At 40.8% G+C, this 17,597-nt stretch overlaps 1 protein-coding gene across 1 annotated transcript in view; it reads left to right on the forward strand.

Moving 5' to 3' along the window:
* The window catches only part of F5 (coagulation factor V), a 113,094-nt gene that overhangs the window by 54,483 nt on the left and 41,014 nt on the right, over positions 1-17,597 (forward strand). Inside the window, exons 4-12 of the mRNA XM_064282970.1 lie at positions 4,258-4,470; positions 5,275-5,418; positions 8,334-8,555; positions 9,874-10,039; positions 10,907-11,084; positions 12,619-12,718; positions 13,338-13,549; positions 14,881-15,031; positions 17,209-17,421. Coding sequence (XP_064139040.1) covers positions 4,258-4,470; positions 5,275-5,418; positions 8,334-8,555; positions 9,874-10,039; positions 10,907-11,084; positions 12,619-12,718; positions 13,338-13,549; positions 14,881-15,031; positions 17,209-17,421 — 1,599 coding nt within the window. The remainder of the gene's footprint in view (positions 1-4,257; positions 4,471-5,274; positions 5,419-8,333; positions 8,556-9,873; positions 10,040-10,906; positions 11,085-12,618; positions 12,719-13,337; positions 13,550-14,880; positions 15,032-17,208; positions 17,422-17,597) is intronic.

A 17,597-nucleotide genomic window follows, 5' to 3' on the forward strand; every position in this document is an offset into this window, starting at 1 on the left:
AAATTATGGTATATACACATGAGGGAATAAGATGCAATGATAAAGAATAATGATGAATCCTCAAAACACCCTACAACATGGATGAATCTGGAGGGCATTATGCTAAGTGAAATAAATCAATGACAAAAGGACAAATATTGTATGAGACCACTATTATAAGAACTCAAGAAAAGGTTTACACACAGAGAAACATTCTTTGACAGCTATGAGAGTGGGGAGGCATGAGGAGTGCAAATCACTAATTAGATAGTTGACAAGTGATAACTTTGGTGACAGGAAAGACAACACATAATATAGGGAAAGTCAGCACAACTTGACCAGAGCAAAGTCATTAAAGCTTCCTAGATACATCTAAACACCTGGACGGACAGACAGGCTGGGGCTAAGGGCTGAGGACCATGGTCTCAGGGGACAGCTAGGTCAATTGGCATAACATAGTTCATAAAGAAAATGTTCAACATTCTACTCTGGTGAGTAGCATCTGTGGTCTTAAAAGCTTGTAAGCTGCCATCTAAGACACATGTATTGGTCCCATTCTGTCTGGAGCAAAGGAAAATTAAGAAAACCAAAGACACGAGGAAAATAGCCTAAAGGACTAAAGGGCCACATAAACCAGAGCCTCCACAAGCCTGAGCCCAGAAGAATTAAATGGTGTGTGGCTACCACCACCAACTACTCTGATAGGGATCATAATAAAGAGTCCCAGACAGACAGGGGAAAAAATGTAGAGCAAAATTCAAGTTCACAAAAAAAGAGCAGACTTACTGGTCTGACAGAGACTGGAGGAAACCCCAAGACTATGACCTCTGGACACCCTGCTAACTCAGAACTGAAGCCACTCCCAAGGTCCACCTTTCAGCCAAAGATTAGACCGACTTAGGAAACAAACAATAACACACAAGAGGAATGTGATTCTTAGTTCAATCAAATATAGGAGACCAAATGGGCAACTCCTGCCCATAATCAAAACAAGAAGGCAGGAAGGGACAGGAAAACTGCGCCAATGATGCTGAGATGGAAACGGGGAGAGTGCTGTCACATTGCAGGGATTGCAATCGATGTCACAAAACAATATGTGTATAAATTTTTGAAAGAGAAACTAACTTAAGCTGTAAACTTTCACCTGAAAAAAAAAAAAAAAGTAAATGGGAGGGGGCAGGAAAACTAGATTAATGAAACAGAGCAACCAGAATGGAAACAATGAGAGAGAATTGTGGAGAATATAATCAATGTCAGTGAACAACTTGTGAGAAATTGTTGAATGGGAACCAAAGCTGCTGTATAAGCCTTTACTGAAAACACAATAAAATTATTTTAAAAAGTAAATGAGAAAAAAACACTATAATTAAGAAGTAGATTGTTAGATTGAATAAAAAGCAAGACACAACTATATACTGAATTCGAGAAATCCACTTTAAAGACAAAGGTTCAAAATAAAGGTTGGAAAAAGATATATCATACTAACTAACACTAATCAAACACAAAGGGGTACATAATGTGTAATTCCATTTACATGACATTATAAAAAAAAAATTGCAGTGACAGAAAGCACAGCATTATTTGCTTTGGCCCAGGAAGTGGGATGGGGTGGGGTGTAATTGACTACAAATGGCATAAGGACACTGTTTTTGGAGAGAGAGCTGTGCTGTACCTTGATTGTGGTGGTAGGTACAATACTACACACATTTGTCAAAACTCACCAAATTTTACACTTTGGAAGGAAGAAAGGAAATAAATTAAGGACTCCCTTTTTTTCATATTGTGCTTTAGATAAAGGTTACAGAACAAATTAGTCTTTCCCTTGTGTCTTTGGTTTTCTTCATTCTCCCTTGCTCTAGATGGGATGGGGCCAGTAGAGTATCTTAAATGGCCGCTCACAAGCTTTTAAGACTACAGATGCTACTCACCAAAGTAAGATGTAGAACATTTTCTTTATAAACTATGTTATGCCAGTTGAGCTAGATGTCCCCTGAGACCATGGTCCCCAGCCCTCAGCCAAGTAACTCTGTCTCTCAGGGAGTTTGAACATGTCTGTGGAGTTTTCATGACTTTGCCTTGATCAAGTTCTGCTGGCTTGTCCAGTATTGTGTTCTGTCTACCCTTCACCAAAGTTATCACTTATCTACTATCTATTTAGTGTTTTTCCCTCCCCTCTTTCATAACCATCAAATATTGTTTCTTTCTTTGTGTAAACCTTTTCGTGAGTTTTTATAATAGTGGTCTCATGTAGTATTTGTCCTTTTTTCATTGACTTATTTCACTCAGCATAATGCCCTCCAGATTCATCCATGTTGTGAGATGCTTTGCAGATTCATCATTGTTCTTTATCGTGGTATAGTGTTCCATTGTGTGTATGAACCATAGTTTGTTTATCCATTCATCTATTGATGAGCACTTAGGTTGTTTCTATCTTTTGCTATTGTGAGTAGTGCTGCAATGAACATGGGTGTGCATATGCCTATTTATATGACAAATCTTATTTCTCTAGGATGTATTCCTAGGAGTGGGATTGCTGGACCATACAATGTTTCTATTTCTAGCTTTTGAAGGAAGTACCCTATCATTTTCCAAAATGGTTGTGCCATTTTGCATTCCCACCTGCAGTGCATAAGTGTTCCAAACTCCCCACAGCTTCTTCAATATTTGTTATTTGCTGTTATATTTATTAGTGCCAGTAATGTCGTGTGAGAAGGTATCTCACTGTAGTTTTAATTTGCATCTCTCTAATGGCTGGTGAGCCCTGGTGGCACAGTGGTTAAGAGCTGTGGCTGTCAACCAAAAGGTCGGCAGTTCAAATCTACCAGCTGCTCCTTGGAAACCCTATGGGGCAGCCCTACTCTGTCCTATAGGGTCGCTATGAGTCAAAATTGACTCCATGGCAACGAGTTTGGCTTTTTTTTTTTTTTTTAATGGCTAGTGATGGCGAACATTTCCTCATGTGCCTGTTAGCCATTTGAAAGTCTTCTTGGGTGAAGTGTCTGTTCATATTGTTTGCCTATTTTTTAATTGGGTTGTTTGTTTTTTTGTTGTAGAGGTGTTGGATTTTCCTATAGATTAAATTAAACACTTCTGTTTTCAAAACATACAAGCACTTCATTCAGTAAGAGTAGTTTGCACTGACTCCGCCCCTTTCCCACCATCATGTAAAACATTTTTGCCTTTTTTTTCATCCTTGCTGTTTGCCCGTGCCCGCACTCTGGCAGGCTCACTTTCCACCTTCAGGATATTATCAAGCTTTTGTACAAAAGAAGGATAACTGCATCCTGGAGAGAAATTCTGGAACCAGCCAATAATAATGAAATTTTCACAAAATTAAATGAGGAATTCCTCAGACAGGGAAGCTGCCATTCCACTTGACTGTGTGGGACACCGACCTCTCCCATTCCCGAATTCACTTGCTCCATCTCCATCTCTAGCCACATCTTCTTTTTATTGTTGAGAGCCCCACCCAATCCTCTGCCCTTCTTTTAGTCTTAAACATCTCAGTTCCCACCTTCAATAAAGAAGACTCATTCTGCATCTTGCCCCTCCCCACTACTTGGTAAAGACAAGTGTACTTGGAAGTGTTAATGGTGAGCCTTTAAGTGCTCAAAGGACAGAAGGAAGCATCTAAACTTCAGAAGACAGACACGTTTGATATTCACAAGGGCAACTAGACTGTATGTAGGAGCTAGACTCCCCGACTCTGCGAGAAGAGTTGGGATCATCAGATAAAACAGGGCTGAAGGTAGCAGCAGTTGAAATAGAAAGGAAGAGGATATGAAATACTTATAAACAAAACAAAATAGTATATAAACAACTCTGAGTTTACTTGTGCTCCATGTTAACAGGGTAGTTAAGTATAAAATGTCTTGCCAAGCACCATAACCAAAACCAAAAACCAAACCCATTGCCATCCAGTCGATTCTGACTCATAGAGACACATTCTTGTATTCTGAGATGATTTTGTCAATCAAAAGTTACTCAATTCTTTGATTATACTGAAATAACAATTATTTAGATACCCTGGAAAACTTGCTGAAGCTAAATCAACTTATAAGTAACACTTTTACTCACTTCAAATCATCCTGGTATCAAAGTTTTTATAATTATATGGGCATAGAAATGGATAAATGGTAAACCCTTCCAAATAATGAAATTTCACTAGAGGAAGGCATATTTATTTGTACAGAGCTCATTTTAGGTTCCCTCAGGTGTGAAAGTGGTGAAAAGGTCCTGAGAAAATACCCAGATACCATGATGGCTTTCCTTTTCCAGGTGCTTCTTACCCTGACCGCACATTCCCTGTGGAGCAGAAGGACGATGCTATAGCGCCAGGCCAAGAATACACCTACGAGTGGCGTATCACGGAGGACAGTGGACCCACACACGATGACCCTCCGTGCCTCACACACATCTATTACTCCTATGAAAACCTGGTACAGGACTTCAACTCTGGGCTGGTTGGACCTCTGCTTATCTGTAAGAAAGGTAAACAAAGAAAAAAGGATTAAACAACAACAAAAAGATGTTGGAGTGGTAAGGAGTACTATAATGGAATGAGGCTTTAGAACATCTTGGTACCTTTTGTACATCAGGTAGAGGGAACCTGATATTTGACATTTGGAATCTTCTTCCATCTATTCCAATTCCTCCTTTATCTCAGTCCTGGGAGCTTCTCCCAAGTGAATCCCTGCCTGAGAGTATGTTCTGATGCCATCCACTTGTGATCAGTAACATTTACCTCAAAGCCAAAGTGTTTTTGCAAATGTGCAGCAGGCTATACTCTGCTCAGAGAACACTTGACATGTCTGAGAGTTGGGTTGGTAATTTGGTCTACAAACATATGAAACTCCAGCTTCCTTTCTTATCAATAAGCTGAACACTATGGGTGGTGAGTTTCAAACATACTCAACTTAATTTATAAGAAATTTCACTGACTGGGCTTCTTAGGAACAAACAGGGCTTTTAGCTATAAGCTAAAGTATCTATGTATTGACACTGGAGGAGGTGGATACTTTTGCTAGAACCTTGACAGTCCCTGAATGCTTCCACTGCGTGTAAGATGAAATGTATTTCCCCAAAGCTACAAGGTGCCAGAGAAAACACTTAATGTGGCACCAGGATTTTAATAGATCCTCAATAATTATTACTTGGTAAAGTTCTTTTTATTAAGAATTTCAAGTTGGTATCATTATGACTGGTTACTTGCCTTAAACTCTTTACTATCCAGGAGTAGCTAAGGAGAGTCTTCTTTCTGGGATGCTGTTGAAAACTGCGTCTTTTCTCTCACAGGCACCCTAACTGAGGATGGGACTCAGAAGATGTTTGACAAGCAATATGTGCTGATGTTTGCGGTGTTTGATGAAAGCAAGAGCTGGATCCAGTCATCGTCTCTAATGTACACAGTCAATGGCTATGTGAATGGGACGTTGCCAGGTAAAATGTGGCCCATGTACCATCCGACAGCAGTGGAATCGGTGCTTTGGGACCCACCGTTTTTCTCAAGACACTAGGAAAATTGACCGTACTCACTGTTTTCTCAGCTCCTAATCAGAAAAGCAATGTAATCTAGTGCAGTACTTTTTAAACATTTATCATCCTTTTTTTTTTAACCAGCAACTGCAATAAATTGGAAGTTACCTAAATGAAGGAGTATGTAGCCTTGTTAGATGTAATGTACTGAAAAGGTTTCACCTTGGTCTGTACCTCCAGAAAGATCTCCAGGATGTTGGCTCAGTCTCCCTCAGTGAGTTCTGTGGTCCCTGCCGCTGCATGGTAGCCAAGCCTTCTTCCACATACAAAACCTTACAGGACAGAAGCTCAAGGTCAATCTGTAGCAGGAAGGTCAGTAGGAAGAATGTAATAAAGACACTTGCAATGAAGATTACCAGGAGATTAGAAGAAATCTCCAACATACAAAAATACTACTAGCATGTCAAAAGGTGATCGCTGAATAATATTCAGTGGCACGTAGGATATTTTATTTATCCACGTAAATTAGATGCTTGTGAAAAAGCAAAATTATAATAGCAGTTAGGAGGGGGGAAAAAAAAACTCACTCCCACCTAGACCGCTTCTACCTCCCTCAGGTAGAACTGACTTAGAACTGAGGATCCAGGGTACACGGTACTATCCTGGGAAAAAAAATGGAAAATGACTATGTGTCCAAATGCCTTTATTTAATAAACCATATTTCCAAGACACTAAGCTTCTCAAAGACCATTCTCTATGTTTGAAAATCACAAATGCCTTCCCTTACTTAAAAAAAAAAAAAAACACCTCAAGTGTTGAGATCTGGATGTTGTTTTATTGAATCGTACTCTAATTCTTCTGACTCCGTCTTCCACCTGGGACATTAAAGACACACTGAGATGACTCTGGGTTTTGATTCAGAGTTCCAAAACCAGGAACTTGCAAACCTGGGGATTAGTTAACTGACCTCTACCTTAGAAGATCTGCGTCCAAACCTTGTTCACTTCTCTATCTTAGTGTGGTCGTTGGCAATTTGTCATCTCAGTGTGTATACTTACCAAAATGGATTAACCATCTATCCTGATTAAAAAGGTTTTTAAGAAATGGTAATACATATATAATATCATATCCAGGGCTATGGGCCCTTGGATAGGGGTGGTCAGAAGAGAAATTGTATCTGTCTCTTGGCAGAGTGAATCTGTGGAAATACATGGAAGCCAAAAGAAACACACCATATGCACAAAAACAAAAATTAATGACTTGATCAGAACAGACTGTTTATGAATTTATAGTTGAAGAAGAGAAGCCAGTTGGGGCTAATAGGGATAGGGTAGGGAAACATTGTTAGTAGAAACTGTGAATAGTTAATGCTTATAAAACCCTCTGCCTTATGAAGCAATATAAATTGAATAAATATAATAGGTGCTAATCAGATGTTTCAGTGGGTTTAATCAGATGTTTCAGGAGCCCTGTAGCACAGTGGTTAAGAGCTATGGCTGCTAACCAAAAGGTCAGTGGTTTGAATCCACCAGCTACTCCTTGGAAACCCTATGGGGCAGTTCTACCCTGTCGTATGGTGTCGTCATCAGTTGGAATGGACTCGACGGCAATGGGTTTGATTTTTTTGGCTAATCAGATGTTTTAATTGCTGAATTCAATATGAACATTTCTTTGGGGTGGATAAATGCTTCCACCACACGTCCTAACTGTTCAGGTTCTAGCTTCTTGTTCTCAAGAGTGACACCAGGAATCCCTGACCTGTTGCAATGTTGTTTTTGTGTCATTAGTTGCCATTGAGTCAATCCCAACTCATGGTGACCCCATGTGTGCAGAGTGAAACTGCTCCATGGGGTTTTCAAGGCTGCGACCTTTCTGAAGCAGATTACCAGGCCTGTCTTCTGAGACACCTCTGGCTGGGTTCAACCCGCCGACCTTTCAGCTGGTGGTCGAGCGCTTAATCATTTGTATCACCCAGGGACTCCTCTGTTGTTAAAAATAGGCAAGCCCTTCCATAGATAAAGGACTGATTCTCAGCTCCATTATGTAATATCTAGTGAGTATGGGTCTGAAATTTAAAACCTAAGCCAAGGATAGAAGCTAGGGTTGGAATCTCCCACGGAGCAAATGGGTATTTTCCCAGTCACCGTGGGAGCAAAGAGGGAGCAGAACTAGCCTTTGCACTCAGTTCTCATCACCCCATTCATGAAAAGTTCCCAGTGGCCCAGCATAATGAGGACCTGTCCATTGCATTTTAAGGATAGTGTGTAACTCACAGAGTAACTTACTGCCTTCTCAACAAAACAATCAACAAGTAGGTAAAGAAGCAATAAAAAGTCCTCAGAGTTTCTTCCTGCTAGGCAGAGCTTTGACCTCCATCCAATGGAAAGACTGACTAAGGTCCTTGAACTCAGCCACATTGGAGACTCTTCCTCCAGCTGAGCTCAGCTTGCTTCTAGGATGACCACCCATGCCAGTTTGCCTAGGGCTTTCCTGGCTTTAACACTGAAGCCCTGTGTCCTGGGAAATCCCTCCGTTCTGGGTAAAGCAGGATGGTTGGTTGCCCTTCTTGGTCTCCTCCTTGGCCTAATCCCCAGCAACCCCTGTGTTTCCGAGCCAACATCTCCCATCCCTGCTCCCATCAAACCCTGGTCTTACCTCTATAATGCCACTTACTGCAGTGTGTTTGGGGCTGCTGGCTTCCTGTCACTCGGCGGTCTGCTTTTCCAGGGTAGGAAACGTGTCTACAGCATCTGTGCCCCAGAACCTTGCACTATGCCTGATGCATAGCAGAGGCTCAGTACATGTTTGATGAGTGAATTTTGATCATAGAGCACTAGACTGACTGTCTATTGTGGCCCCTGTCTCTCCCTTTCTCTCAGATGTAACAGCCTGTGCCCATGACCACATCAGCTGGCATCTGATTGGAATGAGCTCTGGACCAGAATTGTTCTCTGTTCATTTCAATGGACAAGTCCTGGAGCAGAACCATCATAAGGTCTCAGCTGTCGTCCTTGTCAGCGCCATGCCCACTACTGCAAACATGACTGTGAGCCCAGAGGGAAGGTGGGCCATATCGTCTCTCATCCCAAAACATTTTCAAGGCAAGGAAACTCCTCCAACAGCCTAGCTTGTGAATATAGGACCCTTTCTTCCCAGATATTAACTCCCTCTTTGTCCTTTGCCTTTTCAAGCCACCCACACCACAGACATACATGCCCTGGCCCCTGAGAACAGAATTTAGACAGTCTGCCATTAGACTTAGAAGCCATTGGCTAAGAGTGGGAGGAAGTGGAGGAACTGACAAAGAGAAGAAGATGAAGCAAAAGCCAAAGAGGTTCCTACTTCCTTGAAAGGAGAAAAGGGGAAGGAAATAAATGCATACACAGAGATATTATTTCATGGGGTTTTTAATAATGTAGCAAAAGGAAAAGACCCTTGAACAAAACTAATATTTACGTGCAAATTTATAGAAGCACCAAGTTACAGAAAATGCAAGAGTTTTGTAGTGGAAAGATTGTATTTTATGATGAAATGAAATGGGCACAGAGAGGAGGTCCTTGAATGTGTGCTGAATGGATCATACATAAGATCTCAACAGCTGAGGGGCTGGCTTCCAGGAACATCAGTGAGTTCAGATGGGAGAAAAACCAGCCTAGGTTGTTGTTTGGTATAAAAAAAAAAAAAAGAAGGTTGTTTGGTATAGCCTAAACAAAATAAAAATAACTAGTTGTTCCACTACACGTGTTTGCTTTAAGGCTGTTGGGAGGTGGGTTCATATGCACAGAGAGTAAAATCTAAGTAAGTGATATCACTATAGGAAATTATTCTGTTATCAAAATAATGTGCATAATCAACGTTCTTGAGGACGAGATGCTTCATGGGATCGTTTAGTTTTCTTTTAGCACTGAAAAAAATATATTTAAAGTAGTAAAATTGTCATAATATCCCTAGAAGATAGAATCCCTAATAATAATAAAACAACAGCAATAAAATGGACGTTTATTAGGACTTGTGTGCCAGGCACTGTTATAAATGCCTTATGTGTTAATTTATTTAATTTTTAACAACAGTACCAGGAGATAAGTGTACAACCTCATTTTAGAGTTGAAGAAACAGACGACAGGGAAGCTGGAAATTCAGCAAGACCTAAGTCACAGGGGTTTAAGGGCCTGGAAATGACAAGAAATCTTCCTACTTCTGGAGGAAACAAAAGGAGTCTTTCCCAGTTCTCTCCCTAATCCTCCTTCCATTTCCCTTCCGTCTCAGTCCTGCTCCAAACCAAAATGCTAACACTTGCTTGAGTATTGCTTTCATCGGTATCATTTACATCTTCCACATAATTTATTTTAAAAGACATGCATTCTGATCAACCTTAATATCTTCTCTTAAATCCTTTCACTTCGTTATTTCCCAAATCAGCTGGGATGCACGCTTACCTCAACATTGAAAACTGCCCAAAGAAAACCCGGAGTCCTAAGAAACTAACGCGTGACCAGAGGCGGCACATTAAGAGATGGGAATACTTTGTTGCTGCAGAGGAAGTCATCTGGGACTATGCACCTATAATACCAGCAAATATGGACAAGTGAGTCAGAGGGGTCTTACTGCTGCGGGAAGGCTCAAAACACATTTCATGGGATCCTAGATACATAGGAGTGAAATGTCATGAGTTGACAACTCATGCAGTGATTCAGGCCTCCCTACCTAAGTCAATCTAGAGCCACCCCAAACTCATCAAGGGGACTCAGCTTAATCATAATACTAGCAGCGACCATTTGTTGAATGCTTTCTATTGTCAAGCACTCTGCTAATCTCTTTCTACAGGTATCCCTTCAACTCTGCAAGTTAGATACTGCTATTATTTATTTTATAGATGGGGAAGTGGGTCAGAGAGGTTAAGAAATTTGTAATTTTAAATAGCTCTTAAACACTTGGAAAGATACTCAAGCTCCTTCATAGTAAGAGAAATGCAAATTAAAACCTCACCGAAAGAGCACTGTTCACTTATCAGACTATCCTTATTAAGTCGTGGAGTGGGAAAGTACTTTAGAGATTGAGAAATACCTGGAAAGCCAATAAGAGTTCCATAGATTAAGTGATGGAAAAGACCTCAGAAAAATTCCTGGTGCGTTCTATTCTTTCAGCCTTTGTAGGCCTTTTCCCAGAGATACCAAAGGTCTGCTATAGCAACCAGAGTGACAAGAATATCAAAATAGCTGCTTCCAAACAGTTACCTACGACTTGATCAGTGGTAGAGAAGACACCTCAGAGGTCTCCAGTTTGCCAGCTAGATGAAAGACAACAGGACTTTGAAAATTACATTAAGAATTTTTTAGAGAACTAGCATTTTAGTGAACCCAAGAGTAAAACTTCTAAGGCAGAACTCTGCTGTCGTACTGGGGTCTCTACTTGAAAAAGTGGTTTAATTTTTTTAATTTCATCTCACTTGAAGAAAATACAGATCTCTGCATTTAGATAATTTCTCAAACCAAATTGGAAAGCATTATAAAAAGGTGGTCTACAAACAGTATCAAGATGAGTCCTTCACTAAACGTGTGGAGAACCCTGATGCACAAGAGGATGGGATTTTGGGCCCTATTATCAGAGCCCAAGTCAGAGACACACTCAAAGTAAGTAACAATAATACCTGCTTGCTTGTTTCTTTTAAAAAGAAAAAAGTCTCCATATAACTTGAAATTAAATGAAACTTTTAGTTTTTATTTAGTATTTGCATTTACTTATACCCTACCTCATACAACAAAGGATCTGAGACAGTTTATCAAATTAAAAGAAACAATTGATGTAGTTGGGGTGAAGGATAATATGGGCACAAAGAAAATAAAGCCAAGGATAAGTTAAGCATAAAAAAAACACATATGATAGCGGTCCTATAAAAGTTGTTTGCAAATTTTGTTCTAAGCTTTCTAGCAGCTAAAATAAAAAGGGAAATACGTCAGAGCAAGAGTCCCAGTGTTCCTAAAAGAAGCTCAGTTTCCCCTAATACTGAGGCCTAGGAGAACTTTCTCCCGTAAATGCTTAAAAAGAGGATGCAGTGTTGTAGTGGATGACATCCTTGACAAAATCCCTACAAGTGATACAATAAATACACTTTGCATACCCAGAAACACCAAAAAAGGTGTTTGCATAGCTTTTGAAAATAATGGTTCTCACTATAGCTGGGAGCCTAACAGTAAACACAAATAAGTAAAAACAACTCTTCAAGGGGCCAAAATAATTTGGTCTAGGTATGCAGCTCTCTGGCGATTGATCTTGACCCGAAGATAAATTTGTATATGTATAAAGTGTTCTTCAGACCCCTTTCCACAAATATTGTCACATTACCAAGCTTTTGGTAAGAACTAGGCAGCAGAGACTTCAAGCTTGCAATCTTTGGCAAGATTCTAGGATGCAAATAACCTATAGATTAGGGATAATCCTAATGCCTTCACAGTCATCCAGGTAGAAGATAGGATTAAGGTCTCTGGAAAATTCAGGAGCCTCACTAGGCCCCGCGTGTAGTAATGCCTCCCCTTCACCTCTGTACGGGGGCAGACTAAGAAGACACCTGCAGACACAGTTTTTCTCTGTTTAAAAATAGCAAAAGGAGAAAAAGTAGCCTTTCTCTGTTCTTCTTTCTCTTCCCCTACTTGCTGTGATCCCTTTCATGTGCTCTTAGCAAGTATAAACATGCTTCATGGGAAATTCAGGGTCTGGCTATTTGTCTGTTCCTCTCAAAAGATAGCCTCAGAGACAGGAGCTGTATGAGATCTGCCGGGCAGGAAAGGGGGGTCATAATCCAGAGATGAGAATCCCCAGCCAGATTCAAGACGTGGTCCAAGCTGAAAGGACGGGGAGAGGATGATGGGGACCCGAGTGGGTGGTAGACTTTGAGGGAAATGCCACTTCTACTAACCTATCTCCAAAGGTCAGCTTTCTCTTACCATTTCCACTTTAACCTGTGAATGAAACTCTCAAACGCTCTTGCCGCTTAGAAAACATAACTAGTTTTCTCAACATTTGTGCTGGCACGTGTGCAATGCACACACACACACACACACATTCACATATACCATCCAACAATGGAAAATGCGAACGTAGCATCCTGTATTAATTCTCCTCTTTGACCTTAAATCCCAAAATAATGAATTTGATTTAACTTTGTAGATTGTGTTCAAAAACATGGCCAGCCGCCCTTATAGCATTTACCCTCATGGAGTAACCTTCGCTCCTTACGAAGATGAAGTCAACTCTTCCTCCACCTCAGGTTTGATCTTTCACTTCTACTGGATGAAACAATTTTCCTCTGAGAGGCTGCCATGTTTTTCCACTGTCTTCCTTGCCCAGTGGTATGACTGGTGTAGTTATATAAAATACATGTGGGGGGAATCCTAAAAGTCACAGTCTAACCTAACCCTGCTCACTTCAGGGCTTTTGTTTACCTTCCAACCGGTACCAAAAAAAAAAAAAATAGTTGCCGTCAAACTGACTCCCAGGTCAGAGTAGAACTGTGCCCCGTAGGATTTTTCGATGGCTGATATTTCGTAAGTAGATCACCTGGCCTTTCTCCCCAGGTACCTCTGGGTGTTCTCTATCTTCCAGCCTCTCAGTTAGCAGCTGAGTATATTGACCATTTGCATCACGCAGGGAGTCCACGTTTACCTTAATGCTTACAAACTATGGTGTCCTTTTTGGTGTAATAGCAGCCTCTAGTGGAACAATATCTAATGGCTGCATGCTCTCCAGGCTTCTATCAAGTAGAGTTTAACATAAAAAGAATATTCCCTTCCCAACATGGCTTGGTTCTAATGAGAGCTCTACTATTTATTTGTAATCAGGAAATGATTTTCCAAATGAAAACAACTTTGAGAACAATTTTTTTTCAGGCCATAGCTTCATGATCAGACCAGTCCAACCAGGAGAAACCTATACTTATAAATGGACCATCCTAGAGTCTGATGAACCCACAGAAAACGACGCCCAGTGCTTAACAAGGCCATACTACAGTGATGTGGACGCCACAAGGGACATTGCCTCTGGGCTGATAGGGCTACTTCTGATCTGTAAGAGCAGATCCCTGGACAAGCGAGGCATACAGGTATTTTGTCCTTGAAGTAACCTTGCAAAAACTCCAGGGATTTTTCCAGCTGGAACAGATTAGGCGCTCCTTGCTTTTCCTTTGAGAGAGCAGTAATATTAAGTCATACTCTTTATACTAGCATGATGGCATTTATTCCCTTGGTCATTTTCTCACCTTGTCTACTTCATCTGGACTCTCACTGCAGAAGGCGAGTCTACAGTGTGATGCTATATTTTGTTTTGGTTTCAGACTCTAGGTCTGTAGGTATTGGCTCTGGGATCTTGAGCAAGTCACTTAGCCTGCCTTAATTACTTCCTTTTACAGTGGGTAATACCCCCCTAAAATTTTAGTGTTGTTCCAGGGCTCAAGTGACATACCACCTTCTAAAACTATAAAGCTCTGTACCAATCCTTGTTATTTTTACAGACCTGCAATATGAAGAGATAGGAGAGATTCCCTGAAAGCAAGTGCACTTGGAGAAATAGTTTCTTGTGAAGTTGGACCCAGAAGGGTCCATCTCTGGTGACACTAAATTATACAGAAGAACACGAACAAAAACATGGATCTTCTGAGTTTAGCTTCAGTGAAGAATAAATAGTCTTATATTATTAACTTAAAATGTTCAGAGCAGATTATAAGCTCAACTCTAATCAAAGAGGTCTCACCCCAAACCATACAAAATAAATATAAAACAAAACAAAATGTCGCCTTTGAGTTGATTCCTACTCATAATGACCCTATCGGAGAGAATGGAACTGTCCCATAGGGTTTCCAAGGCTGTAATCTTTACAGAAACAGACTGCCACATCTTTCTCCCGTGGAGCAGGCTGGTGGATTTGAACCTCCAACCTTTCAGTTAGCAGCCGAGTGCTTAACCACTGCACTACCAGGGCTTCTTATAAATATAGAAAACGCCTAGGAAAATTAGAAATTGGTGCTTGGCAGTTCCTGACCTTCGGAGCTATGAAAGCAAGCATGTATGGAGAGAGGTAAGGCTTTCCTATTGTAGCCTTCTCTTTTATCCTTTGCTACTATTTGGAACACAGCCAGCAAATCTTTCGGATTAAAAGGTGTGCAATTACAGAGATAAATGGACTTCCTGTTGGCATGGTGAAATGGGATTTGTCTTTTAGTACGTTTTCATCTCTAAATTTTCTGGTCTGCTCTTTTTGTTTTTGCAATGCCTTCATCTCTAATGTGTACCTTGTACATAGTGAGTTCTTATAAACAGCTGAATTTGTGGCTTCGGTGGCCCCAAAGGCTGTGCTCTTTGGTTTCGGAGAAGAACTTGGTGTTGTAGGTAATTGGTTGGAACAGCAATCACTGAGCACAGCACTTTCACCTTCCAGAGGGCAGCAGACATCGAGCAGCAGGCCGTGTTTGCTGTGTTTGATGAGAACAAGAGTTGGTACATTGAGGACAACATCAACAAGTTTTGTGAAAATCCTGATAAGGTGAAGCGTGATGACCCCAAGTTTTATGAATCAAACATCATGAGCAGTAAGTCAAAGCACCGTTTTTCTCCATGATTTTTCACTCATGTGGTTGAGGTATGACTGTGCCTAGAGGCAGAGATGTGGGTTAGAATCCACTCACTAAAGAGCTCCTCCTCACTTCCAGTGTAGCAGTTTGGAGATGAGTTCCCTGGGTGGCATCATAGCAAGAGCTCAAAGGGTCATTATCCCTGGAAGTCACTGCATGATCTCCTGCTTGAAATACATGCTCTTTTTTGAAATGAGGAATGGGGAGCAGGGAGGTGCTACAGGCCTCCATCAGTGTTATCTGGGGAGTTTAGACTGGGATCGAGGGGAATACTCACTGTGGCCAGGACAGAAACAAGGCAAAGAATCTAGAGCTAGATTGTCAAATCGAAATAAGGCAAAATGACTGTGGGGATCCAGGAATCTCAGAAAGTCAATGCATGATGAGGTTTATGAAAAATATTCTTCGCATTCATGATTTCAGTTAAATTTAACTCGGACCTCTCTGTTGTTGTTGCCATTGAATCACTTCCGACCCATGGTGACCCCTGTGTGCAGCATAGAACTGCTCCACAGGGTTTTCAGTGCTGTACATGAACAGGTTTGAAGTGAGCACTAAGTTTAGAGTGGAGGGAATTCCTTGAGCCAGAGTCCAGACATTTGCTGCAGTTTTAAAGCTCAGTACCTAAAGTCACTGCTTTGGGAAGTCTGACAGCCAGTTCTCAGGGCCGGGTGGGAGCAAACATCTCCACTATAACCAGGCGGCCTCTGCTGTTCCCCAGGGTGGGGCGTCACCACGATCGCCTTTTCTGGTAGCTTACCCACCCAGAGGAGCTTGATTTCTCCATGGTCTGCTCATATAACTTCCTTCTGTTGCAGCCTTCTGTTTTATCCTTTGCAACTATTTGGAACACATCCTGCGAATCATTCAGGTTAAAAGGTGCTCAGTTACAGAGATAAAGAGACTTTCTGTTGGCATGGTGAAACGGGATTTTTCTCTTAGGGTATTTTCCAATGACTGACAATTAGGAACTGCCAAGACCCACAGGAGCCATGACAACTAATTCCAAAAAAGGGGTTATTCTCAGCTTCCTTTGCATAATTTTACTTTGGCAGTGAATCTCTCGTAACTCTAGATAAGCATTGTCCGGTAGAAATTTAATAGGAGCCATATATGTAATTTTAAATTTTCTAGTAGCCTCATTAAAAATTAAATACGTGAAACTAATTTTAATTTCATTCGATCCAATATATCCTAAGTATTATCATTTCAACATGTAATCAACATAAAAATAATATTTAGTTTTTTTTTTATTTCTCACTAAATCTTTGAAGGACCGTGTGCATTTTACAGTTACAGCGCACCTCAGTTCAGACTACCCACATTTCACCTGCTCAGTAGCCACCTGTGGCTGGTGGCTGCCATATTGGATGATGTAGACCATTTATAAAAAACAGCTAGAAAAATATCTAGGATGAAGAGCAGACTAATAGCACCTTATTTCAGTCATTGGACAAATATTTGTTTAATGCCCACTAGCACCAAGCTTTGTACCAGGGCTAGGACCATAGTGGTGACCCAGGCAAACATGGGCCTGCCCTGACAGAAATCATACCTTTGGTTTAAGTAAAGATACTGCATAATAATAAAATGTATGAACTCAATACTTTAATGAAAACTATAGATTATGTACATTTGTGATAAGAGGTGGATGTAAAAATCACAGAATACACTAAATAAGCTTCATTTTTAGGGACATTACTTCTGACTCAATGACTAATGTATCAAGAAGATGAATTTCTTGTATTATGCCTTTCCTGCAAGTAGAATTGTTCTGGCTAATATTCTAAGTTGATTTTCAGAATATCCTTAAAGGCAAAGCATAGAGCACAAAATATTTAATACACATTTGATGAATGAATGAGTAAACTAGTATAAATGAAAGACTTTGTCTTTATGCTGACACTTCTCCTTCAGCTAAATTAGGAGAATAAGCTCTCATTTGGTGAATCTGAGTTTGACCTTCTAGTCGCATGTCAGACATGGCAAACCTTATCTTGGATAATCACTGCTTTGAAGCAGTAGTGTTGGTGTGAGTGACCCAATCAACACAGGGACCTTTATCCTGAGTATAATTAGACACATGCCCTTTTCTTTGCATGGGCCTGGCATTCTAACAGATTTGACTCTTTCAGCTATCAATGGCTATGTGCCTGAGAGCATACAGACACTGGGATTCTGTTTTGATGACACCGTCCAGTGGCACTTCTGCAGTGTGGGAACCCAGGATGACATTTTGACCATTCATTTTACTGGGCACTCATTCATCTATGGAAAGAGGCACGAGGACACCCTGGCCCTCTTCCCCATGCATGGAGAATCTGTGACCGTTACAATGGATAACGTTGGTGAGTAAGAGCCTGGACATTTGAAGAGAAAGTTGACTTTGAATCTCGCATCTATAAAGGTTTACTGCAGCTCTCAGACTACCACTGCTCCTGGGCTTATCTCTCTGATCCACTGCAGGATTTCCTTTTAATGCTTCTCATGATTTCTATTTCAGAAATTAATTACTTTAATGGGC

The sequence above is a fragment of the Loxodonta africana genome, chromosome 3 (assembly GCF_030014295.1).
Source record: "Loxodonta africana isolate mLoxAfr1 chromosome 3, mLoxAfr1.hap2, whole genome shotgun sequence".
In the NCBI taxonomy this organism is placed as follows: domain Eukaryota; kingdom Metazoa; phylum Chordata; class Mammalia; order Proboscidea; family Elephantidae; genus Loxodonta; species Loxodonta africana.